The sequence below is a fragment of the Panthera pardus genome, unplaced genomic scaffold (assembly GCF_024362965.1).
Source record: "Panthera pardus isolate Hobbes unplaced genomic scaffold, ASM2436296v1 HiC_scaffold_26, whole genome shotgun sequence".
NCBI lineage: Eukaryota > Metazoa > Chordata > Mammalia > Carnivora > Felidae > Panthera > Panthera pardus.
The window spans coordinates 38,788,898-38,813,973 of NW_026526832.1; the positions used below are offsets into that span (position 1 = coordinate 38,788,898).

General features: G+C 58.0%; 1 protein-coding gene across 10 annotated transcripts in view; it reads right to left on the bottom strand.

Annotated features, from left to right (window-relative positions):
* Positions 1-235: 235 nt before the first annotated feature.
* Positions 236-25,076, bottom strand: part of COLEC11 (collectin subfamily member 11) — a 32,877-nt gene continuing 8,036 nt past the window's right edge. For 2 of the 10 annotated variants that reach the window (XM_019453066.2, XM_019453061.2), the window contains exons 2-7: positions 24,689-24,832; positions 17,540-17,611; positions 5,459-5,530; positions 2,313-2,366; positions 1,113-1,208; positions 236-959 (exon numbers count right to left, since the gene is read on the bottom strand). In XM_019453066.2, coding sequence (XP_019308611.2) covers positions 550-959; positions 1,113-1,208; positions 2,313-2,366; positions 5,459-5,530; positions 17,540-17,611; positions 24,689-24,806 — 822 coding nt within the window. In that variant the 5' untranslated portion in view covers positions 24,807-24,832 and the 3' untranslated portion in view covers positions 236-549. Of the gene's footprint in view, positions 960-1,112; positions 1,209-2,312; positions 2,367-5,458; positions 5,531-14,735; positions 14,845-17,539; positions 17,612-18,970; positions 19,148-24,688; positions 24,833-25,076 lie in introns of those variants that run through there. The other 8 variants (XM_053891194.1, XM_053891193.1, XM_053891195.1 and 5 more) reach the window with 8 other exon arrangements.

The window sequence follows — 25,076 nt, forward strand, 5'->3', positions numbered from 1 at the left end:
AGCTCCTGGAGAAACCAAGGCAACACAATAACACCAGGCGCTCACCTGTCAGGTCTAGAGGACTTTTCCTTTCCCCGAAACCTGCGTTTGCAGCAAGCAAAATTGTCCCTGCTTGGACAGTAGTGGAAAGGAACATAGATTTTATTGCCATTTACAGGACTATTGGCTAGAGTCACGTGGGTTCTTTTCCAGACAGAAATTCAAAGGAAGACAGTAATTCAAGAGCCCACTACCATTGTTGGTACTTGACGATTATCATGTTTAAGCTTTTATTTTATAGTTGGGACAAAGGCAAGAGCAATTCTGAGTAATGATTCCATAATGAGACTTGGCTACAATATAAGTGATAAAACCTCACTTGAGAAACAACCCCCGGAAACCTCTTTCCTCCCGGGCGCTCGCTCATCTGCGGTTCAGAGGCCGCCGTCGCCCCGCCCCCCAGTGGGGCCCCGCCCCGCCCCGCCCCGCCCCGCCCCGAGCGGGCGGCAGGTGCGTCCGGGCCCACGCGCGCGCGCGCACTGCTCCGCTGGGGACACGTGCGCGGCGCGCTCACACGTGCTCCTTGTCGAACTCGCACAGGAAGTGCATGGTGACGTGGCAGGCCACGTCGTTCCAGCCGCCCGAGGCCACCATCTCCACGCAGTCCTCCTCGTCGTACGCGTTGTTGGGCTCGCCGCTGCGCCACTTGTTGAAGGTCTGCATGGGCGAGCGGTCCGAGTACACGAACGTGCCCTCCCTCTCCAGGTCGTTGATGCCGATGAAGACGCGGGCCAGGCCGGCCTGCGCGATGTAGGCGGCCATCAGCCCGTTGGCGGCCTCGTCCTTGGGCATGCCCAGCGTGCCCCCGCGGCCCTGGCACGACAGCTGCGCGTCCACGTAGCGCTTCTCCTCCTTCACCAGCAGGTAGATCTTGCTGTCGGTCTCGCGCACGCCGGCGACAGCTGCGGGGGGGGGCAGTGCTGGAAAGTGAGCGCTCGCGTTCTGTAAGCACACTCGGGGCGCCGCACGCGCACACCCGCCGCACGCGCACACACGCGGACGTGGGGACACGGCCGCCCGAGTCCCTCCGTACTCCCTCCGCCCCGCCCCCCCTGGGCTGGGGTTGCGCGTACCATTTTTTATGAATTTCAGCTCCGCAGTCAGCTGGCTGACCTGGTTGTCCGTCTCCCCGATGGCCTTCCTCAGCTGGCTGCACTCACACGGGATGCCTGCGGACGCCGGCCCCTGTGTTAGTGAGACCGGACGGCACCGTGCCCGGGGTAGCAGCCCCCCCCGCCCAGATACAAAGTGCATTCGGAGAGGAGCAGGCGGGGCCTTGGAGCCCGGGACACCCAGATAGCGGGCTTCGTCCCCAAGGCGAGGGGAGGGGTGCGGGAACTTCAGCAGGACAGGACCAAGCCCGACCTGTTTTATTTTATTTGTACCTTAAAGTTTATTTATTAAGATAGCGCATAAGTGGGGGAGGGGCGGAGGACGACAGAGAGAGAGAGAGAAAGAGAGAATCCCAAGCAGGCTCCCTGCTGTCTGTGTGGAGCCCACACTCACGTACAGTGAGACTATGACCTGAGCCGGAACCAAGAGTCAGAGGCATAACCGACAGAGCCACCCAGGTGCCCCAGAGACCCACCTGTTTTAAAATCGGGCTCTGTTTTCCTGGTAAGGAAGAGGGGAGGTGCAGGGGAGGTGGGTGGAGGGTGGCCTTGTGGCAGCAACTCAGACTGTGGGGTTGGGGACGGCGACTGTTCGGAAGCAGAGAAGCCAGAACATCCGAGGAAATGAGGGCCCAGGAGCACGCCTGCTTGGGATTCCCTGTCTCTCCCTCTCTCCCTGCCCCTCCCTTGTCCATGGATGGACCTGAAGGCAGTCTTGCCTCGTGAGGTGAGCCAGGCAGAGAAGACAAATCCTGCAGAACCTCACTTACATGTGTGGTGGGGGAGGGGAGCTGGAGGCAGGGGGTCAAACGGTGCAGACGCCCCACCCCCACCCCGGCTAAGATAAATGCCCACCAGGGATCCGATACACAAAGTTAACACTGCTCTGTAGCACACGGGACGGCTGCCGAGAGACCCGGTCCCCAGAGCTCTCCTGGCAAGTCCTGCTTTCTTCCGTCTTTTCTTTTTATTGTGTCTACGCGAGAAGACGGATGTTAGTGGAACCTATTGTGGCCGCTTTGCGGTATCTGTGGATCAAACCATCGTGCTGTACGTCTTCACCTTCTCCAGGGAGGTATGTCATTATTTTTCAATGAGATTGGGAGAAAGTGCAAGTTTTAATACATTTTTTTACAAACCCTTGGGCCCCCTGCGCCATACCTGGTTCTCCATTAGGGCCGGGGGGCCCTATGTCACCAGAATCTCCTTTTTCACCTGAAAAAGGCAAGCAAAGTCAAAATCACCAAGTGGAGCTGGGACACGTCACTCAAGTTCAGAATTATCAGGGTTAACAACGTTCCGTGTGTCATGTCCTAGGATCTTCCCCTGGATAACAGTGTTGTTTCTTCCATGTGTAACGTCCTAGGAGTTTCCCCTGGACCCTCTTTTTGCTGTGAATACAGAGAGTTGTATTCTGTAGATCTCTAATTCTTCAGGCTCTCTCGATGTGACATGGGACACAGGCCTATCACTAGATTTTAGAGACTGCCAGACGATCCTTCTTTAAATCGACTCCAAAAACCCCAGATGTCTCATAGAACAATGTGTAGGTTCATGTCATGAACCTTTAACCCCCTGGGTCAGTAACAACTAACCCTGACTCCTACCTGTGCCCTCATGATGGCAGGGAAACTCAGGGAGAACGTGTCATGTGGGCACTGGGGTGGACCTGGGGACAGTCTCACCCCAATGGAGTAGAGAGTCCTTCCTGAGCCCTCTCCAAGGGCACCAGGGCCCCCACCTGGCCTGTCACGCTGCCTCCTGGAGACAGGATGTGCCATGCAGCCCTCCTGCCCAACCTTGCCCCGCAGCTTATAAAGGAAAGGCGGGGGGTGGGGGGGGGTAGCACCTGGGTGGCTCAGTCGGTTAGGTGTCCGACTTCAGCTTAGGTTATGATCTCACAGTGTGTGAGTTCAAGCCCCGCGTCGGGCTCTGTGCTGACAGCTCAGAGCCTGGAGCCTGCTTCGGATTCTGTGTCCCCCCTCTCTCTCTCTGCCCCTGCTCCACTCGTGCTCTGTCTTGCTCTCTCAAAAATAAATGTTAAAAAAAATTTTTTTTTAAAAAAGGAAAGGGGTTAGGGGCGCCTGGGTGGCGCAGTCGGTTAAGCGTCCAACTTCAGCCAGGTCACAATCTCGCAGTCTGTGAGTTCGAGCCCCGCGTCAGGCTCTGGGCTGATGGCTCGGAGCCTGGAGCCTGTTTCCGATTCTGTGTCTCCCTCTCTCTCTGCCCCTCCCCCATTCATGCTCTGTCTCTCTCTGTCCCAAAAAAATAAATAAAAAACGTTGAAAAAAAAAATTTTTTTTTTAAAAATAAAATAAAATAAAAAATAAAAAGGAAAGGGGTTGGACACCACCATGGCCACCAAGCTTCCTGGCTACCCTAAAATGAATAAACTTTAAAAAAAAAAAAAAGACTTAAAAAAAATAAAATAGATAAAATAAATATAAAACAATAAAATACACAACGAATGTACAAAGGCACGTGAGCACTCCTACAGCGCTTTCTCCTCCCTGAGAGCCTAAACATCCAGCTGGCGCGGGCAGTGGAGGACCAGTGTCCCCTCCCTCTCTGCAGTCTCAGCACATTCTGGTGGGGGGGGGGGGGGAGCGCGCCAGGTCCGTCCAGACGACCCCTGTGACTCTCACCAGCATCAGGGCTCAGGAATGACAGACAGGGCAGCCTGACGAGCACATGAACTAAGCTGCATGAGGGGCTTGCTGGCAAGCTGTCCCGCGGTGAGACACAGACATGTATTCAGAGCACACGCTGTACGTGAAAAGCACACACACCCCTACTCATATGCCAACATCCATGGCGCTCTGCGCAGCACCTAACCAGAACCTAACGGGTGGAAACAGCCCAAATCTCTGCCGACAGACACGTATGAAGAAGTAAGATGTGGTGTGGCCATGATTCAGCCTTAGAAAGGAAGGAAATGCTGACCTAGCTACAACATAGAGGAGCCTAGAACACGTTACACTCTGTGACAGAAGTCAGACACAGATGACAAATCTGATAGGGTTCCATTCACGTGAATGACCTAGAACCTGGAGCACAAAGTCATGGGCCCTAAGAGTAGTGGTGAGCACGGCTGAGGGAGGGGACCGGGGGACGCTGCCTCACGATGACCGAGTTTCTCTCCGGGGCCATGAGAACATTTTGCAAACGGTGGTGAAGGTGGCACAACAAAGGTACTTCATGCCACCGACTTGTACGCCTGAAAATAGCTAACGTAGCAGATCTTATATGAGGGATGCTTTACCGCGGTTTTTCAAAGCCTTTGCAAAGCACACGTCTCTCCCGGTGCCACGCGGATCTATCTATGTGCTGCTTACGTAAGGAGTGGGCCATCCCGAACAGGGGCTCCCCGGAGCACCTGAGCTCCGCTGAGCTGGCCGCAGCACCCGTCACACTCCTGGCCGAGAACCTGCCGGGGACGGGCTGAGGCCCGAGGAGGTGCGTGACCACCGATCAGAACAAACCACCCGAACCCACTCGCAGCCCAAACCCCCGAGGCAGGTTACTGAGGCAGAAGAAACCCGGCACCAGAGTTGGGCAGGCCACGCGGAACCCGCCCCCTGCGCCGCACCCTCACGTTGCCAAGCCCTGGTCGTCCCCAGCCTCGGCCTCCTCATTAGCACCCTTGGGGGGGGTGGGGCACCCCCGTGGCCTCGCTTACTGAGAGCACAGGGCACACCAGGGGCCCAGGGAGGGTTTGCTGAGTGGGCGGCGAGAGAGACAGAGGGGTTGTGTGGCTCGAGGCCACATCCCGACCTGCCTGGGCCCCAGTTCCCTGACCTGCCCGCCCCTGCAGGGCCGTACGGTCAGAGGAGGTCTCGACGCGGACCCAGGCAAGTGCAGGCGTCTCGTCACTAAAGGGCTGCCCTCACTGGCTGTTGCCGTCCTGGGCCCCGTTCGCACTCAGAGACACCCCACAGTTTCAAAAAGTCACCAGAGCTGGAGGTGGACAGACAGCGTTTCCGGAACACCATCCTTCCATTAGTCAAACGGGGCTCTGGCGTCTCGTTAAACTGGTTACGGAAGTGGTAGTGACCGTCCTGCCAAGCACACCAGCCCCGGATCCCCCTCCTGGGTGCCCTGTGCGCCCTCCAGGACAGGAGCCCTCGCCCCGCCCTGGTGGGCGCACAGCCAGCAGGTGAGTCTGACCACCACTGCCCGGTGCAAACCCTGAGACCACAGCATCACGTACAAAGCACACAGAAGCACAGCCGCCAGGCGGGACTGGCCAGTCTGCAACCATCCCCTGAGCCTGGGAAGGGATAGGGCAAGAAGTGCGTCGCAAATACCTTTAGAACCAATGGGACCAATTTTTCCATGGCGACCCACACTGCCCTTCTGTCCTTTGTCACCCATGTCTCCTGTAGAAAACAACAAGATCAAAGTTGGTTGGTGCGTAGGTAACCCGGCATGCCTCCTGTTCAACATCGCACACGCACACGCACACATGCACGAGAGGAGACGGAAAATGTACGTCTGTCCTCTTAGTCTCTTCAAGGTCACATATGTGACGGACCCTGGAAGGTTCTTCACAGGTCGCTGTTGATACGTTTTCCAGAGGAAGACACACCTCGCCTAAAAGTCACACACACTATGGAACGAAGGGGGCCCGCGGTGCATCCCTAATCCTGAACTCAGTCGAGGCCCCTCCAGTTACGTCCATGGACAAGGTTGTCTGTCCTCCGTCCCAGCCCGTCTTCCTGCGCCTGGCCCCAGACCAAGTTGAGCAGACCACACTCCTGCAAAGGGGCACACGGGTCACCCTCCACCGCCCGCTGGTGGGGGAGAAGGAAGGGAAGGAGGAGGGCGAGGAGGATCCTGGGAATGCTCGTAGGGTCACTAGTCTTCCAGCGAGGCCGGCTTACACACCACCTGCAGTCCCATCACCGCAGCTTGGGGGGTCACCAGCCCTGTGCTGCCCCTCCCCTCCTCCATACTCCCCATCACCGTAGGCTGGCCCGGTGACTGGTCCTCACGCCATGACCCCAGTGACGTCCTTGTAACAGTCCCCATGCGACTGTCCTTGCCGACCAGCTCACTAAGACCAAGAATGGCCCTCCTCACCCACTCACGGAACCAATCACGTCAGTGGGGGGATTTTCTCAACACTCAGACTTTCTCCCACAAAGTGTCCCGAAACTGTCAGCATCCATACCTGCCTGTCCGCTGGTGATCGCCACAGACCGCAAGCCAAGCTGGCCAGCGTCAAACAAACACGCAGAACATTCGGTAGAAGAAACACAAGATCGGCTTTAATTTAATAATCTGAAACTACGTGAAACTCAGCATAAGCAGCTCGGCAGGAGAGACGTGGTCGGAAGGACCGTGTGTGACGCAGATGAGGCTTTGTCCTGCTGTCCTGACGCCCACCCTCTCCTTAACCCTGAGGACTTCCCAGCCAAGAGCTCTTAGTTTTGTGATATTCCCTAAGTTCGGGACAGAGACGAGAGGCTTCAGATGAGCTGCAGCTCAAACGGAAACACGCCCGTCACACACAGAGCTGGCTGAGGCTCACACAGGAAGCACACTCACGCCCATTCTCTTACACGAGTGACTCACGGCACAGAGGAGACGCAGAGGACTTGAGTGGCTTGTCCGGGTCAAGTGCCCGGGGTACGGCAGGGCCAGGACCGAGCTGTGACCGCAGATCTGAGACCCCATGGGAGGCGGGGGATGCCACAGAAACCGAGGCCAGGCTGGCCCAGCCACCACAGAGGCGACTCAGGCCACAGGTCCTGCAGACTGCGTGCTGTGCCTGGTGCCAGGGACACGGGGCGACAGGACTGAGACCTGCGGGGAAGATCTGGGGGCGATCAGACACCTGTAACGGGTGTAATAACCAGAGAGGGTGTGAGTAAGCCCTGGGAGGGGCCTGAACCCATGGACCAGGGTGGAGGAAGGATGGAGGGGGGTGGGAGTCAGGGAGGAGAGTGACAGGATGCCATTGGTGCTTGGCCCGAAAAGGGGCTGGAAGGGGGGCAGACACAGGGTCGGGGGAGGAGGCCCCGGCGGGACGGTGTGGGAGCAGCAGTACCAAACGTCATGGACGGCCCATGTGAGGGGTGACGGCGGCAGCAGGGGACCCCCCTCCCCGGGCACGCGGAGGTGGGGGAGGGCAGGGAAAGGGTGCCGTCCCCTGGACCGCGCAGCTGGGGTGTGGGGCAAGGCTGGCCGTGATTCAGTGTGCCTTGAGGGCCCCCGGCCGGTGCATCCGCGGTTACTGGCAACAGGCAGCCTGGTGACATCGCCCTGAGGGGACAGGCCCCGGGGACCCCACTGCAGGAGGGGGCGCCCGCAGGGTCAGAGCCCAGTGAGACAGGTGGGACTGGGCGAGAGCATGAGGCCCCGGGTGGGTGGGGTGGGGGGTCCCAGTGGGGCAGCAAGGAAGGGCGGGTGCGGAGACGGCACCCCCTAGTGCGGGGCAGCCCCCACTGTGCCAGCCTGGGGCACAGGGGTCCCTGTGCCGCTGAGTGCTATCTGCGGTGCTCTGTCCCCATCCTCGCCAGCCCTGCCTCCCGTCCTCAGCCAGACGACCCTGAGTCGCCCGGCCACACTCCAGTCACCAGGCCGGCGCATCCTGCCGACGGGGTCCACGGGACAGGCTCGCCTTCATCAACCCCAACCACGAGCCGCCAGGGCAGCAAAGGAAGACGGCCAAGAACAGGTCTCAGGCCAGCAGTCAGCCCCGCACGTGCCTGCCCGGTGATCCCGCACCAGACAGCGCCGCCCGCGGTGAAACACGCCCGACATTCGTCTTCCCCCAGGCCGCGCCCCTGACGTTTCCGTTCTCGCTGGAACGGCCGCCTCAGGCCGTTCTGTCTTTGTTCATCTAGCGATGACACCTCCCCCCCAGGCAGAGTGTCCCAGCACGGCCGACCATCACCTCCGCAGGGAACTGAAGTGCGCCCCACCCCACCCAGTGTCCGCTGCTGAAGCCCTAACCCCTAACCGGGGGCTGCAGGTGGGCCTTGGGAGGTGACCGGGCTTAGATGAGGGCACGAGGGTGGGGCCCTGGTAGGAAGGAGAGACGTAGGTGGGGGAAAGAGCGCCGTCCCCCGCCGGGGACGAGGTCCTCACCAGAGGCAGCCAGATCTGGATGTCCAGCCTCCAGCACCGGGAGGAATTAATCCCTGGTGACTGTGGCATGTCCACTCAGCCTCTTGCAAAGAGCGTTCTGCGGAAACATCAACGTTCCCTGGGAGGCGACAGTGTTAGTGCTGCGCACGGCCTGTGCTCCCCCTGCCGGCCTCATTCCCCAGGCCTCCCTTCGAAAGGCTAACCTAGCTGTCCCCCAACTCTCCACGGGGCCCCCTTCCTGGGGCCCCGGGAGGGATCTCGAGTGCCGGAGAAGCTGGGCTGGGCCGCAGGACAGGTGTCAGGATGACCTCAGCATGTGTGCCTCTGTAACTGTCGCGAGTCCCCCACACCTGAGGTCGTTTTGCTTTTTTTCACTCAGCGGTCAGCCGTGACGGCAGTCTGCTGGGACATTCGGTGTCTCGTCCTCACGGGGAAGGTCAGGCCCACTAAATACCACACAAGCTCCGAACGGCGCTCCCACGAAGGCAGCGTCCAGAGCAGGACGTCTCGGTGGAGACCGCCCGACCGAACCCTGTCTCCAGATGGGAAGGCAGAGGCCCAGAGAGACCGGGAGGCTTGCACCTGCGCTAAACGGCTGGGCCCCCGCTGAATCCCCCGACACAGGGGCAGGGCCGCCAGATCCAGGAGGATGATGGAGTGCGCCTTCCTGTCCAAAAGCCCAGACACGACAGAGGAGACTGGGAGCCACAGTAGAGCACAGACTGGACGTGAGGGCGGCCTCATCACGTGACTGAAGAGCCTGCTGGCCGCTGGGAAGATCCCACCCGGAAATGTGGGAGGGGATTCTCCCTGAGCCCTACCCCCGCCCCCCCTGCCCCGCACAGAGAAACTGAAAACAACACCTGGCCCTCTGCCCCCATCCAGACGGCTCGCCTCCCTCCCGAACAGGGAAGGGGTGGGGAGAGCCAGAGGAGAGTGCCTGCCTGCAGGTGCGTGGCTGCTAAGTGTTTTCCCCACCTCCACAGAACAGATTAATTACTGATTGATTTCATCAGCGGAAAATGCGCCCTGAGGGTCCCGCACACATCCTGCCTTCTGAGTAACTTAAAACCCGGGAGTAACTGGAGAGCATTTGGCTCTTGGCCCAGCTCGAATGGCACGGCCAACGTTAACGCTGATTCAAGGTCGCTGCTGTCACGTGCCCCCCGGCCCCTGCCCTTGGAGAAGTGTGGGACCGTGCCTTGGGGGCTCCGGGGAAAATGGGTGCCAGGAGGGACATCACACAGCTCACGGAGCAGGGTGACAGAGGTGGTCATGGGGCCCTCGGCACGCTGGCACCCGGGTCTCAGACATCAGCCTCCGGAGCCGAGAGAGAATAAACAGCTGTTGTTTACGCCGCCGGGCCCGTGGTATTTGTCGCGGCAGCGCTAACAGTCCAGTACGCTTTCTCTGCCCCCAGCGAAACTGGGATTCAGAGAGGCAAAGCCACCCACCTCGAGTCACACAGCGAGCTGGGCAGGCCTGTTGTTCAGTGGCCTGGAGCACGGACCCAGCACATGAGATACCCCGATCGCAGTCCTTTGCCCATGCAAGCTGGGACAAGTTACGGTCCTCTCTGTAAAGGGGACCCTGGGTCGCTGAGCACATGGTAACGTACGTTCCGTTCAGACTGAGGTCTCCTTCTCCAGCCCACACCTCAGCTGAGGAGCAGGGGCCGGTCTTCCAGCACCAGAGAGGCTCCCCGTGGAGCCAGTCACACCCGGAAGGCTACACTGCCACGAGCGGGGCTGAAAGTATGCTACGGACTTATGGGAAGACAAACACCACCCCCCGCCCCGGGCTGCCTCGGCCGAGGCTGAGGACACCTGGCCATGGGGACCCGGGACAGCTGCCAGTTGGCCCCGCTTTACCTATCGCCAGACTGTCCCTTTTGCCCTCAACAATGTCCTCTTCCACCGGGCCCCCCTCCACAGGCCCTGAGACGTGGCAAAACCCGGTCGTGCCACACACCGCAACAACCTTACAGGAGGGCCGGTGTGGGGAAGGGCCGGCCCTGGGGACCTCGAGGCCTGGGTGCAGGTCAGAGACTCCACACCTCCATGCACGGCTCCCACCCGCTGCAGACCTGCTTTCACTGAGCAGAATGAGCAGAGCCATCCTTTGCCGGTGCTGGGCGATGCACACACAAACATACGCACACACGTGCATATACACAAGTGTGCAAGTATGTGTGCACACGCGTGTGCACATATATACATACGACACACTCATGCAAGCACACACCCATACGTGCCAACATAAATGCATGTGTAAATGCGTGTCCTTGTGTGCACACACATACGTGCCAACATGCACGCGCCTATTCCAACATACGTACACACGTAGAAGCATATGCACACCCCATACACCCGTGTGTGTGCACAAGTGTGTGCACGAACACAAATGTATCTTTTATCCGCACACCTCTCGAGGTTGTGAAGCTGGTAAGCACCGGCTGGGCTTGAACCCAGACCAACAGGGCACCCAGGAGGCCCCCCCACACACTCACCCCCTGCCACAGCCCCTGTGCACTGACCTATCCCTGGGGTGGCTACCGTTCCCAGTAGGAACGTTCTGTCTCTTGGGTGTGTTGGAGACACAAAGGTAAGAACCATTAAACTCCCCCGAGATGGTCAGCACATTCTCCATAGCGATCCCGGGCGGTTTGTGTAGCTGACTTGTTTTGACTCGCAGACGTTTCTTGGGCAGAGAAATAGTGTGGTAATAAGCCCGGAGGCTCTCACGGGAGCACCGATGAGAACGAGAGCTCTTGGCCTTTTTGCCTGCTTCCGGGAAGGTTTTCTTGCCCTCCAAACGACAAGAAGCTTTTTGCAAAGAGCAAACAAATTTCCCTGCCTCGGATGTAGGAGGTGATTGGAAATGCACCAGACGCACTTAGATCCCGTCCCCGTAAGTTTGAAGAGCTGGTGGAGGCTCCCCAGGGAGCCGGGAGCTGACGTGATGTCCCTCCCTCGTCCCGTCCCACTAATGAGAAGCGTACAAGAGCGTGTCTGTCCTCTAGACACACGGGAGGAACGAAGGAGCGGGAGCAGAGCACAGCAGGCACGTGATTCTGATTAATTTTAATGAAGATCTCACACAGTCCTTTGAAGTGGAGACGGGGGAGAGAGGGCACTCGGAATTCACTTCCTCAGCGATTTTTAACGAAGGGTAATGTGCACGTTGCAGAGCCCAGAAAGCCTGTCACCGACACAGGGTCACCCTCCACCTTGGCGCGCCAGGAGGGCCCTGGCTTCCAAGGGGAGCGGCCCGGGGGCCCCCCTAATCTTGTCCTCCTAGCAGGGCGCTTGAAAACGTGGATGACACACTTAGCAGGCCGTGTCAGCAGAGCCAGCCCTGTACGGTTTCCACCTCGCTGTGCAGGCTAGAAATGTGCAAATTACGCTTATTTCAGTAAAGGACAAAGGACAGCAGGAGGTTTCTGAAGCCCCTTCTGCCGGACTCTGTTATTTCAGAAAAGGCATCCATCGGCTGGCGGGCACTTTCTCCTGTTTGAGTCCCCCTGGCAGGGGGGCCGCTCCGTGTGCCCACCCGAGCCCCTCCCCCCGCCCCAGCACACAGCATATCCGCCAGAGGCCCCACGGGACGCGGTTGCACTTTACGGGATCCGAGATGAGAAGGGCACCCAGGTGAGGGCGAGCAGATGTTCACGACCGACCTGCAGCGCAGACGCTGGAACGCTGTTCCACGCGGGAACAGCACCGCCTGGGCGCCTGCCGACGGGTGCCCGCGTCTCAGCCGCCTCCGGAACGGAAGCTGCGCTGTAACGAGGGCCCGGCCGGTTCCCTTGTGCACCACGGTTTGAGAAGCAGCAGCGGAGCAGAGCCAGTGAGAAGAACCCAGCTCTGCGTGGCCCGATCCTTGGCCACAGACCCACAGACCCACGTCTGCACCCCTGGGGCCCTCGGCGCGGCAGACAGGGTCACCGCGGATTTCAAAGATGTTTGAAGAGGCTGAATTTCAAACTATTTTTCAGTTGATCGAGGTCTTTCCAAGCGCCGGGTCTCGCGTGAGACCAAGATCAAAGCGGGTGGGTCACGCCCACCACGCACGGTGCGGACTTGCCATTAAAGGCCAGTCACCCGCGGGGCCACTTCCGAAGGACCCCAGGAGAAATGCCCCTCAGGCCTCGATGCCAGAGACAGTTTGCAAGCGTAAGCAGCGCACGTGTTTTGCCAGATGGAGTCCGAGTCCCATTGTCTTCGGGACCTGCAAAGCCCTAAGAGTAGGCGGCAGCCTGGGGGGGGGCGGGGGGCCAGGTGGGCCCACGACGTCCCGGAGCCCGCAGGACCCCCTCTGCCTGCAGGTGCTCGTGCTGTGGACACTCACGCTGCTTCACAAAGAGAGGAAGTTTGAGAGTCGCTGACCTAAGTGGCTGTGTCATCCTTCTGGCACTGATGTGAGAACTTTGGAGCCGTCTTGGCGGGTCACCTGACCGAATGCAGAGGACCTCACTGCGTGAATTTCATCCAGATAACCTCATCCGGGGGCTCCTGGGTGATCCAGTCGGTTGAGCGTCCCACTCTTGACTTTGGCTCAGGTTACGAGCTCCCAGTTCGTGGGTTCGAGCCCCGCGTCGGGCTCTGCTCTGACAGCACGGAGCCTGCTTGGCATCCTCTGACCCCCTCTCTCTCTGCCCCCCTTTTCTCTGCAGATGCGTGCACTCTCTCTAAAATAAAAAAAATTTTTATGTAACAATCTCATGTTATCCATACGTATTTTGTGGTGTCCAAAATTTTCTACCTTAGCTGAAACGTAATATGTTGTATTTTAAACATGCCATGAAACAAAACAGAATGGGGAGAAGGGGAGGGAGAGAGATTAGCGGATTAGCCGTGGAGGCAAAGGGCGATCTAAGGGTCCCTCCCACACTTCCAGCAGCAGCCCCGAGGGTGAGGGGCACTCTCTCCACTGTGGGGAGCAGCAGGCCCCCATCAGCGGCTCCTAGAGATCTGCCCGAGATGTGAAGGAGGGGCTGAGCCCCAAAGGCAGCGTTGGGACCACAGATCCATCCAGTCCCGGGGCTTCCCCAAAGGGAGGAAGCCCTGCTCTGGCGCACTTGTGGAAAATGACTCGTCGGGGAAGGGACCCACCCTGCAGTGGTGAACAGAGAGGAGGGGAGGGACTCGCCCAGACACTGAGCCAGAAGGACAGGAGGCTCAGGGTGTCGTCAGCACTCAACAAGACCCAAGGCTGTGGAGCCTCAGATGAGAAAGTGGATTGGAAAGTTGAGGGCAAGACTCTGCACGTGAACCTCCTGGCAGCGGTTGGACCAGGTGCTGGAGAGAGGCTCTGGGGACCCTCAGCAGCCACCGTGAGGCAGGTGGACGATGCCGTGTGCAAGCGGGAGCACCCCGAGAAGGGCGGAGGACCCCACCCCTGAGGCCCGGATGGCGCCCCACCTGGCACAGCCAGATCACAGCTGAGGAAGCTGCAGGGCGGTGCTGTGGGCAGGAAGCCGGCGTCAGGGCAACCGGGTGAAAGCTCAGAACGGCAGCATCGGTCACCAGTAAAATGTGATAGAGATTTAAAAACCAATAAACTTTTGATACTTCTCAAGGAGTCCAGTAATATTTATATGGAAAAAAATGATTCCGAGAAGTGAAAAAAGGCGGTGGTCCCTTTGCCCACGCCCAGGTGGTGCCCAGACTGCTAAGAGCAGACACGTCCTGGACCCCCGGTTCCTGCAATGCTCGCTGCTGTCCGCGTGCATCTCCGCGGGAGAGAAGAGCCTTCTGCTGGAAGCTAGAGGTGTTGGAGACCGGACACCAGGAAGAGTGTGGCCGAGCGGTGGCTGTGAGCCACCAAAACCCTCCCGGACAGGAGGGGAGGGTGGGAAAGAGGGTGGGAGGACCCTCAGGCCCTGAGCAGCTGCCACCCCGTGCTGCACAGAGGCCGGGCGGAGGGGGTCTGTGGAGGCCCCGGGAGCTGAGCTCATCCTTCCTGGGAGCTTTGCTACAGGGGAGCCGGGCCTGGCACTTCCGAGGTCGCCCACAGCTCTCTCCACGTCCAGCGCAGACCGTGAGCGCACCGTCAGCACGCAGGGTATCTGTAGGAGGCCAGAGACTACAAACCCTCACCCCAGGGACACCTGCTGTAGGTCCAGCCACCTTTATAAAATGCGCCAACATCAAAAATCAGCTCGTGGTCTTTGCCAAAAATACGGAAGGAACGAGGAAGGGGCGCCTGGGTGGCTCAGTCGGTTAAGCATCTGACTTCAGCTCAGGTCATGATCTCGCGGTTTGTGGTTTCGAGCCTCGCGTCGAGCTCTGTGCTGACAGTATGGAGCCTGCTTGGATTCTCTCTCTCCCTCTCTGTCAGCTCCTCTGTAGCTCTCTCTCTCTCTCTCTCTCTGTCCCTGTCCCACTCACTCTCTCTCTCAAGATAAAGAAAAGAAACAGCATGCAAATTTATGTGAACAACGTAATCACAACAAAGCAAAAAAAGGCACGAGAAAAGGAAACATACTGAAAATAAGTAGCAGTCTCTGGGTGATTTCAGTATGGCTGACTTTCTCACTTCCGGTATGCATAAACCTTCTATCAGAGCACCTGTTACTGCTGTGCGTTGGAGAGAGCTGAAACAAGGCAGTCACTTAACCAAGGCAGGACTTCACTGCCACTTGCCTGTTGAGCTCAAACACGGTGACTTGGAAGACACATCAGCGAAACGGGATCGTGAGATGAATTTGCGAGCATCTAGGATTGGGGAGCTAGCCCACTTCCCGGCTGCACAATATAGAATCGTCCCCACAAAGAAGTGGAGAAACATCCTCTTACCACTGTGTAAATTCCATAATTAGTTCCGTAATAAAACAAGAGGTACATGTACAGCACTTTCCACTTTCCGGAGAAGTACGGTAATAAACTGAAAACAGCAAGCGCTGTAGTTCTGAGATACTGTTATCACAACCCAAGCACTTTGCGAAGCACAAGCTGACCACGGAGCCCGCCCCGCCGGCCCCCCGGGGTCGGCTCTCCTCCCGGTCAGCTGGGCCGGCTTGCTGCAGGGGCCCCAGGAGAGGGGCTCCTGCCTCCCTCACTCCTGCGTTCGCTCGGCACACGGCACACGGATGGAGTGCTCCAGAAAACAGGGGAAGAGTGCATAAGGAGGTACGCACAGATAGCCTTTTTGAAGTATTCTCAGGAAACGTATTCTAAGGAGATATTCAGAGGTAGGAAAAGTATCTTACGTATCAAGAAGAAAAAGAACCCAAAAGCATTTTTTTAAAGGCTGAAAAAGACACAATAGAAGAACCAAAAGAAAAGAAATACAAATGGCTTTTAAATACACGAAAAGTGACTCAGCTTCATTCATAATAAGAGAAGCAAAGTGAAGCCTCCTAAGGCGGCATTTTCCTACGGTCAGACTGGCAGCCTTCCCACGTCCGCGAGGGCATCGGGCGACGGTTCTTTGTGTTGACCGTGAGAGAGTGCATTGCCTCCATCCTTTGGGAGGGCAAGATCGACCAAAATGTCAAGTGCTTGAGCACGCTGACCTGGCGGTCACGCTGTTAGAAATTCACCTTCAAGCTGTACTCATACACGCTTAAAAAGGACACATACTGGATCATTCTCTGCAGCAAACCCCCCTCCATGAATGGAGCCCAGTTGAAGCAGGATGAGTCCACGCGCGGAATCCCACGTCACCACGGGGGAGGAGGCGGGAAACACGTCCGTGCCCACATAGAATGATCTCGGGGACATATTGTTAAGTGAAAGAGGGAAATGCAGATCAATACGTGTACAGTGTAACCGTCTGCACAAAAGGAGGGAGGAATAGAGCGTACACGTGCTTGCCGATTCGATTCGCGGACTATCTCTGAAAAGAGAAATCAACCCAGTGGGGGGGAGGGTGCCAGGGAGCATGGAGTTTCTTTGAACTTTGAGAAGGAGTAGGCTTTGAACTTTGAACTATGAGAATAGTTCATTTATTTTTTAAACTAATTTGTTAGGAGTGAAGGAGAAAACAAGAAATAAAAATCATCAGGGATGATGGAGGCATCGTGACCAAAATACTGAGTCTTGAACGTGACCAGGGGCTTCCCAGGTGTGTGCAGCTGTCCGACTCATGACTCGTGCATCAAAAGGAGCATGTCCAGAAATCATACCTCAAAAAAGTGAAAAAGTAGTGCATATGCTTGAACACACAGTAAAGCCTTGGTTTGTGAGCATAATTTGCCCGAGAATCATGCTTGTAATCCAAAGCACTCGTATATCAAAGCGAGTTTCAAGAACCATTGGCTCGGATGTGATCACGTGACGTCCAGTGTCACGTACGGCCCGTATTGCAAGACATCGCTCGTTTATCAAGTTAAAATTTATTGGAAATGCTTGCTCGTCTTGTGGAACACTCACAGAACAAGTTACTCGCGATCCAAGGTTTTACTGTATATGCTCAATGGTCTTTATCTGCGTTGTTGTAATAACTTTTTGAAAACTGGAAACCACCTAGCTCTCCAGTGTTACGGGATCGACTGGGGGACCAGCTGGACGGACGGCAGCGTAATTCCCAGAGCACAGTGGGTATACGCTGGCACGCGCCTCTACCCCATCTACTGGGCAGCGACTTCATGGGTACGATCTATTTCCTGTAGGACTCAGCACGGCCCCCGGGGGATAGGGACAATGACACTGCTGTACTAAGAAAGAAGCAGAGTCAGCAATTAGGGTCTTTTGGCCAAGGTGGGGGAGCCACTGTGTAGCCCCACACACACCAGCCAAGTCTGTCCACTTGGTCCTTTGCACACCCCCATCACTGCTCGCACGCCTCCTTATCTGCTCACACACCTTCTTATCTGGTTAAATGTTCCCATCACTGCTCGCACGCCTCCGTCACTGCTCGCACGCCTGCTTACCTGCCCGCACGCCTCCACAAAACTGCTTGAAATCCTCCATAACTTTTGGCACACCTCCGTCACTGCGTGCACTTCTCCATAACCGTTGCACAGTCTCACAATTGCACTTATATATGTAATGTTCACAAATGATCCCCATTTTGCAGAGGACGCTGGTGAGGGGCTAGGCCAGGACTGAGTTTCCATGCACGTAACCACCCTATTATGTGGGAAGGGGCACGCTGCACCCTGGTTCACTCCAAGGTGTCAAATTCCTTTCGAATCCCCGCCCCCCCACCCCCCACCCCCCACCCCGTGGCTCCTGCGGGAGCCAGAGCACCAGCTGTGCCCTCTCGGGCAGATCTCTGAGGGGGCAGATCTCTGAGGGGCCGAGAAGGGCCAGACCTGGGGGAGGGAGGGGGGAAGGAGCGGGTACCTTTCTCTCCCGTGGGGCCGACTCTCCCGGGCCGTCCGGGTGCACCTTTGTCCCCCTTCTGTCCGGCATCCCCTGTGGAAGAAGTCACCGCATTTAGGACCTCGTTCTGGGCTCACGCTGCAGTGTGACATGGGGAGGACTGACAGCAGACGCTTGTCACCGTATCTGAGCGACCAGCCAGGCCCCGTGGCCTCCTCTCCCCCACCCCAGCCCCCAGGAGATTTCATCTCTCATTCCCACCATCTCCCACCCCCGCAGGCCTTCACCCCTCCTCCCAGCCCCCATCACGACATCTCAAGTTGCCCCGCCCCAAATCTGTGTGGGCTCTGCCTCCACCCCCCCGCCTTCCCTCCGGGGATGTTGTGTGTCCCTCTCTCCAGTCATGCCTCCGGGCCAGCTCGCCCGCCCTCTGGTGCACAGCCCTCCCTGAGACCCTCTCTGACTGCCCGGCTGCCCCTCCGCCCCCACGGCCACTCGAGGGGCCCAGGGGTCTCTCAGATCCTCCATGGCCAGGTGTCCTTCTGGCCACGCACCCTGCGTCTGGCTGATGCACCCGGGAAGAATAATCAGGTGCCCACGTCAGCACCGCCTGGTCCCTTCAGCACGAGCCCCCCACCCCCACCCCGCCACCTCCACCCCCACAGCACGTGCTCCTGCTTGGGGGCCGGGCACCTGTGACCAGGTGGGCACATCCGCCTGATTCAGTTCGTTATCAAGGTGGGTCCTGCTCTCAGTCACTCTGCGCGTCCCCAGATGTGTCCTGCTCTCCGCCCACACTACGTGCCCCCGCCTTTATCATGGGTCCGGGCACGTTTTGGTGGCAGTCACCCGCTGTTCTTTTATCCGTTGCTGATTTCATTCAGAACTGAAACAGGGAGATGGGCTGTTAAGTCTCCTGAGACACCACACTGGCCACAAATGGACCTGATGGTTTTTCCCCAGGGATGAGTCTGTCCTACAACTTTCCTAGTTCCGGTGGCCACACTGATGCTCCCAGACTGCAAGCCCGGGCCCAGCTGTCACCTCGGCTTTTCTGTGTCCCTCATCAGCTAAGTGCAACCCCCGCCCGGGTCTGTGAGGTCTAACTGGCCCACTCCCTGTCCTGTCCGTGCTCTGTCCCCGTCGGACTGGCCCTGGTGACTGCCCTCAGGCTGCCCATGCAGGACAGACGGGCACAGGACGCGGAGGCACCCGGAAGGAGTGGTGCAGGCGTGGCTGGAGCAGAGGACAGGGTCCCAATATTGGGGGGACATCAAGGTCCCCCCAGTCCTCCCCCACCCCCCCAACGCACACCTAAAACACAGATCCGATGATGTTATTTCCCTTCCCAAAACCAACAACAAGCTGAATGTGGTTACAAATAACGTCCCGTTTCTAAAGCCGTCGTCCTCAGTGGGTCTGTGGCCCCCGCGTTGACGGCCACCCTCTCACCTGCCTCTCCAGTTTGCACCCCCAGTTCCCTCACCAGCCGCCTCTTCTCTCCGGAGGCTGGGACCTCGTGCCACATCCCAGCCATTTTTATATGGCTCGTCCGCCTAATCGGGGCGGTGTTCCTCCTATGAGAGCACATGGGTGCCGCCTGCGGCCGGGGCACCTGCCCGGGTGTGCGCCGTGCCCGCCAGCGTCTGCGTCACTCTGGTCCTCTGCGACTCTCCTAGGCACTCACACGTGGGGAGAGGCTTAACTGGGTTACAGATTCCCCAGCGGGATTCCCAAAACTGATCATCTGGCTGGAAGGAGGGGACATTCCATTTAAATTTAAGTGAACGAAGAGAGGGCACCTGGGTGGCCCAGTCGGTTAAGCGTCGGACTCTTGATTTGGGCTCAGGTCATGATCTCACGGTTCGTGGGTTCGAGCCCCACGTTGGGCTCTGCGCTGACTGCAGAGCCTGCTGGGATTCTCTCTCTCCTTCTCTCTCTGCCCCTCCCCTGCTTGCTTGTGCTCTCTCTCTCTCTCTCAAAATAAATAAATAAGCCAAAATATTTTTAAAATTTAAGTAAACAAAGAGAAAAGCAAAGTGAGTGCCAACAGAAACTAGAAGACAGAGCTGGCATGTCACCGTCACCTCTGTGCCACAGCCAGGAAGGCTCTGGCCAGCCCCCCGGGGAAGGGTGTGCTGACATAAGCCTAGCCCACATGTGTGGCCCTTAAATCTCTGAGTAGTTTGTCTTTCTTCAGAGAGGGAATTATTACAACAGCAATTCTTGGAGACACATTGAGAGACCAGTGGGAAATACCAACTAACAGGATGAACTCGCCACCAAGAACGTGCAGACATCTGGGGACACCAACGTCAGGAAAGAGAAACAGCAGAGGAACAGAACTCTTGGGGCAGTCAGAGCCTGCTCTCAAATCACACACTGAACATCTTCATCAAGATAAGACATGGGGCACCTGGGGGGCTCAGTCGGTGGAGCGTCCGACTTCGGCTCAGGTCATGATCTTGCAGTTCATGAGTTCGAACCCCTGTAGCTCAGAGCCTGGATCCTGCTTCTGATTCTGTGTCTCCCTCTCTCTCTGCCTCTCCCCCACGCACACTCTGTCTATCTCTCAAAATAAATAAATAAACGGTTTTAAAAATAAAAAAAGATGAGAGAATAACTATCTATGAGCAAAATGAAAAAGCACTGAAAAAGAACCAACTAGATCTTGTACACGAAATTAATTTTTGAACGGAATCGCACTACAGAAAGGCTGAGAAGCAGAACGGCCCATGATACAAGCTAGCTCCTGAAACAAGAAATGAGGCTGAAGAAGTTTTTTTTTTTTCACAATGCAACACGAAGAGATAAAGAACTGGAAAGCTTTGTTTGGACTTAAAAAATAAAAATAAAAAAAAAATAAAGCTATCAAGTTGAGAGTGAAGAAAAGCCCCACCAGTTCCACCATCCACCTTAAAGGAATTCCAGAAAAGGGGGAACAGACGTTGGAGCCGTGAGAGTGTGCAGATTTAACAGCTGGGACCTCCCGGCACCAGGGGAAGGTGTAAAAGAGCACGTGGCAAGCGCCCACGGAGAACCACGCAGGAGAGACGAGCAGAAACAACCTGGACGTGTCGGAGTGACGCACGGAACATTGAAATGAAGAGGAAGTTGCAGCGGCTACCCAAGAGGAGCAGGAGTTTGTAAAGGCTTCCTGCGCGTGAATGAGAGTCAGGTTGACATGAGAATCGTCATTTGCAACGCGGGATGCAAGATAAAGTGAGATAAAATGAGGCAACGATTTCAACCTGAAAAAGCCATGATTCAGTTGAGCGATCGGAAAAGGCCCCTCTGATGAAGGGACTTCTAACCGAGACGGGCTGTTGCCAGGCAAGGAACAGGGAAAAGGGTGCCTGAGACGGGGGGTGGGGGGCAGCGCCTGCACAGGTGAGGGGCCAGGAGACCGGGAGAGACTGGTCCACAGGAGCCCACGAGGGCGGGGAGAAGCCAGCGCTCAGACCTCAGGCTTGAGGGCCACATGAAGCCACCAGGGCCGTTACAGGGTCCACCGGCCGTGTCGGCGGAGAACAGCGAGTGTGCTACTGCAAGGGTCCCCGCGGGGGCGAGCGTCCATCGCCGCACGTGCACCAGCAGCAATCTGCTGTCACGCGCCACGTCCTTGGCCTGAAACTCCTTGATGGCACAACTGCGGCCTGCTCTCCAGCGGCTTCACGCGCCTGCGTCTAACCTGATCGGACCGGCGTGCGCAGCAAGTATCTGAGGCACCGACACACCCTCACAGCCCCGAACGGCCCCTCGTGTCCCACAAACCCCTCTTCCTAAAGCAGGAAAGGTGACTAATACGCATCATTAAACATGAGTCTTCCTAATAACATGGGTTTTCTTGGCCGCTCTCAGATACTTAGAAAGTCCCTCAAACTTCGTTCTCCCCACGATTCTGCTTCCTTGACAACCGACCGTATTAGCCAACGTGTTGCGGCCCCTACTGGTGGCAGGTGCCCTGAACTCCTCTGTGGTCCCTGTGGCTCCGTCCAGAGCCCAGAGTCCGAGACCCCCCCGCCACCTGTGCCGCGTGGACTCTCCAGCTCCGGGGACGGGACGCGCTGCGTCCTGGAAAACACCAGCCGCGTGGGTGTTGCTATGAGAAGCCGCGTCCCGCCCCTCGCCGTTCTCGCCCAAACTTGGGAGCGGCAGCGCCGGGGGCCACAGAAACCGTCGGCAGTGGGACTGCCTCCTGGTGACCTTGGCCTCCTCCTTGGAGCCGAGCCCTTGATGTGCTTCTCAAGAACAAAGCTGCTTTCGCGGCACTGGTCACGGTCGGCAGGGTCCGAAGGGCCTGCTGTCTGCTGGTCTCAGGAGGTGGGGTGGCTGGGAACCTCTCCCCTCAAAACTTACACGAGTTCTGGGGCGCCTGGGGGGCTCGGTTGGTTGAGCGTCCAACTTCGGCTCAGGTCATGATCTCACAGTCGGTGAGTTTGAGCCCCACGTCAGGCTTTGTGCTGACAGCTCAGAGCCTGGAGCCTGCTTCAGATTCTGTGTCTCCCTCTCTCTCTGCCCTCCCCTGTTCATGCCCTCTCTCTCTCTCTGTCTGTCTCAAAAATAAATACACATTTAAAAAAAACCTTTTTTTAAACGAGTCGTCTCTCTCTCCAAATGCACAGCGAACATGCTATTGTTAGGTCTGAATAGCAGATACATTTCATCCCAAGTGCCAACACCAGTCGGTGCAGAAGGGCCGGCAGGAGTCGGGTCGGGAAAGGTTCTGAAGCCCAGTCTGGATCCGGCAACGGACAGGGGAGGCCTGTGTTCGTGTCCCCGTAGCGGCCCTCCCTCCGGGCCTGGCCCGTGGGGTCTCAGGGACGTGTGGAGAACGAAAGAAGAGATCGTTTACGTGCGCGTTTCGTGTTCAGAGCGGGGCCTGTATCGCGCCCGTATTCTCACCTCCGCTGACGGACGCCCGGACACCCGCGCACCAAGCTGGCTCTCGTGGCCGTGCAGGCCGAGCGTGGCCGTCCCAGAGAGGGCAGCAGGCCGGGTCGCCCGTCACCGGGGCCACTCACAGGCGGGCGTTGAAGCCACCACGCCCCCGAGCCCACCGAGAGTCGTCGGGACGAGCCCCCGCGCGTCTGCGCTCGTTCCGCGCTCTCTGCCGCCAGGGGCGTCGTGTGGGGGCGGCGTCACGAACTCTCTGCCAGGTCGGACCAGGGGCTGCGTCCAGCGGCCAGGACGGCTGAGCACCCGGCCCCGTGAGGCCGCGCGCAGGGGGGCTGACCGAGCGGGCCGGCCGCTGCAGACGGCAGAGGGAGGGGCTCCTGTTGCAGGGGACAAAAGTCTGCCGCATCCTGAGCTTGCGTTGCTTAGGAGCCCCGAATCATTTGGTCTTTTTTGGCACAGATTTCTCTCGTCTCCCCTCCCCCTGCTGCCCAAGCTAAACAGCAGAACGGTAAAATCCGGACGCCGAGTAAGGGCTCTCTGCATCGGGTCGGCCAGCTCACGGCCGTGTCGCCCCCTTGGTCCTGGGTCACCACGAGACCCCCAGGCCTCGCCCCACCCACCCACCCCCACACACAGCAGGGGGACGGTGGGAGGTGTCGGCGGGCCAACGAATGTGGCTGTGACGTCACCTCACGAGGTTTCCGTGTGTTCAGTCGTCCCCTTGAACACATACAACCTGCCAGTTATACCTCAATGAGGCTGGACATAAAAGCGGGACGTCCAGGTCGTAAGGACTTCGCTGAGTGTGAGAAGGCGTTCTCTATGGAATTGTCCCTTTGGGGTGGCCAGGCCGGTCACTCTGGGGCAGGGCTGCGCTTGACCAGCACGTCTGGAAGACACGCTCCGCGGCCCCGAAACATCCCGCACGGCTCCACACGACCTGGAAACGTGTCTTGTTACCCGCTAGAGGACAGGCCCTTGGGAGCACGGCATCCGGGTCCTGCAAGGAGCCCCACCCTGTCCTGCTCCCCGGGGACTCCTGCCTGGTCCACGCCGAGCTGGGGCCTACCGCCTCGCCTCCCACAGGTCTCAGGAGGCACCTGGCTCTGACTTTGGTGGCAGCCATTCTCGTCACGGGTCCACAGCCCCTAAATGTGAGTCTACGTCCTCCAACGATCTCCGCGGGGAGAGCCGCAGGCATTCCCGCAAAAGTCCCATCCGGCAGAGACCAGGCTTTGGGGCCCGGGGTGCGCACCGTCCGAGTGGGAAGGGGGCAGAATGGAATTCGGGGGCACGCGAGGCAATCAGTGCAAGTCGTGGGCCGGCCCCTCCCGCCCTTGCCTCTTGCTCCTGGAGCGGGAGGCCCAAGCTCGCCCACCCCGCGTGGGGCATGTGCCCTGGCCCTGATTTGAAGTCTTTTTATAACTCTGAACAAGAAGCCCACATTTGCATCTTGCACTGGGGCCCTCGAATGGTGGATCCCACTTGGGAATCACAAGGTTGTGGAATCTCTTGCCCGAGCTACGGAGAAACCAGGGACCTTTTCTGAATGAAGATGCCAGTCTGAGGGCCCTGACTCTTTCCCCTGTGCTGGTGCCCGCCCCCCACCGGCTCGGCTGGGCAAGGTCCACCGGGAGTAAATTATATGCAAACCAACAAGAGAAAAGTTTTGGGGGGTTTTGCTTGTTTGTTTTTTAAAGTAGGAATTTAGAGCTCTCAGGAACTGGCGTAGGAGCACTGGCTTCGTAGCCTGAGTGACCCAGTTTATTTGGCAAATTGCTAAATGTCCCTGGGCCTTGAATGTCCTTATCTGCAAAATGGACCAGAGGCTGGGACGCCTGGGCGCCTCAGTCGGTTGAGCGTCCGACTTTGGCTCATGTCATGATCTCGTGGTTCGTGGGTTCAAGCCCCCCGTCGGGCTCTGGGATGACAGCTCGGAGCCTGGAGCTGCTTCAGATTCTGTGTCTCCCTCGCTCTCTGCCCCTCCCCCGCTCACGTTCTGTCTCTCTCTCTGTCTCAAAAATAAGTAAACATAAAAAAACGGGCCAGATGAGATCTCACTCTGCAAGTCATTTGCGATAACATGTGTGGTGCGTGGACCACACGTCAGCAGTGGCTTGTAGCTTCAGAATCACAGGATCTCTTGGCCAAAGAAAGTGTGCACATTATGTAGTCCAACCCTTAATTTTGCAGATGGGGAAACTGAGGCGCACGGAGGTCAGACCCTGAGCTGGCACTCGGCCACGCACGGAAGGCCCCGGTCAGGGTTACCTTTGAGGCCCGGGACGAGGATGTGCAGGGAACAGGCATCTTCCGCCGTCTGCTGAGGACGCCCAGACGGGAGCAGCCACAGGAAGGCCAGGCCGAGGAAAGCCAGGCCCCTCCTCATCACGAGCGCGTGCGGGACGCTGACTCCTGCAGGAGGGAAGGAGACACAGTGACGGGAACTCAGAACCCGGGGCCAGGGCGCAGGTAGTTGTCGGGCCTGTCCCCGCGTTTGGGGCCCTCCCTCGTGGGCCCGCCCGTGCCTCCCCTGCCGGCCCCGCCCGGACCTCCATCCCGACGGCGGCCGCCGGATTCTCGAGTCTGCTTCCCTGTGGCGGATACTTGGTACACACGGAGGCAGGGGCGGGGTCGCGTGGAAAGTACCACACTTCTC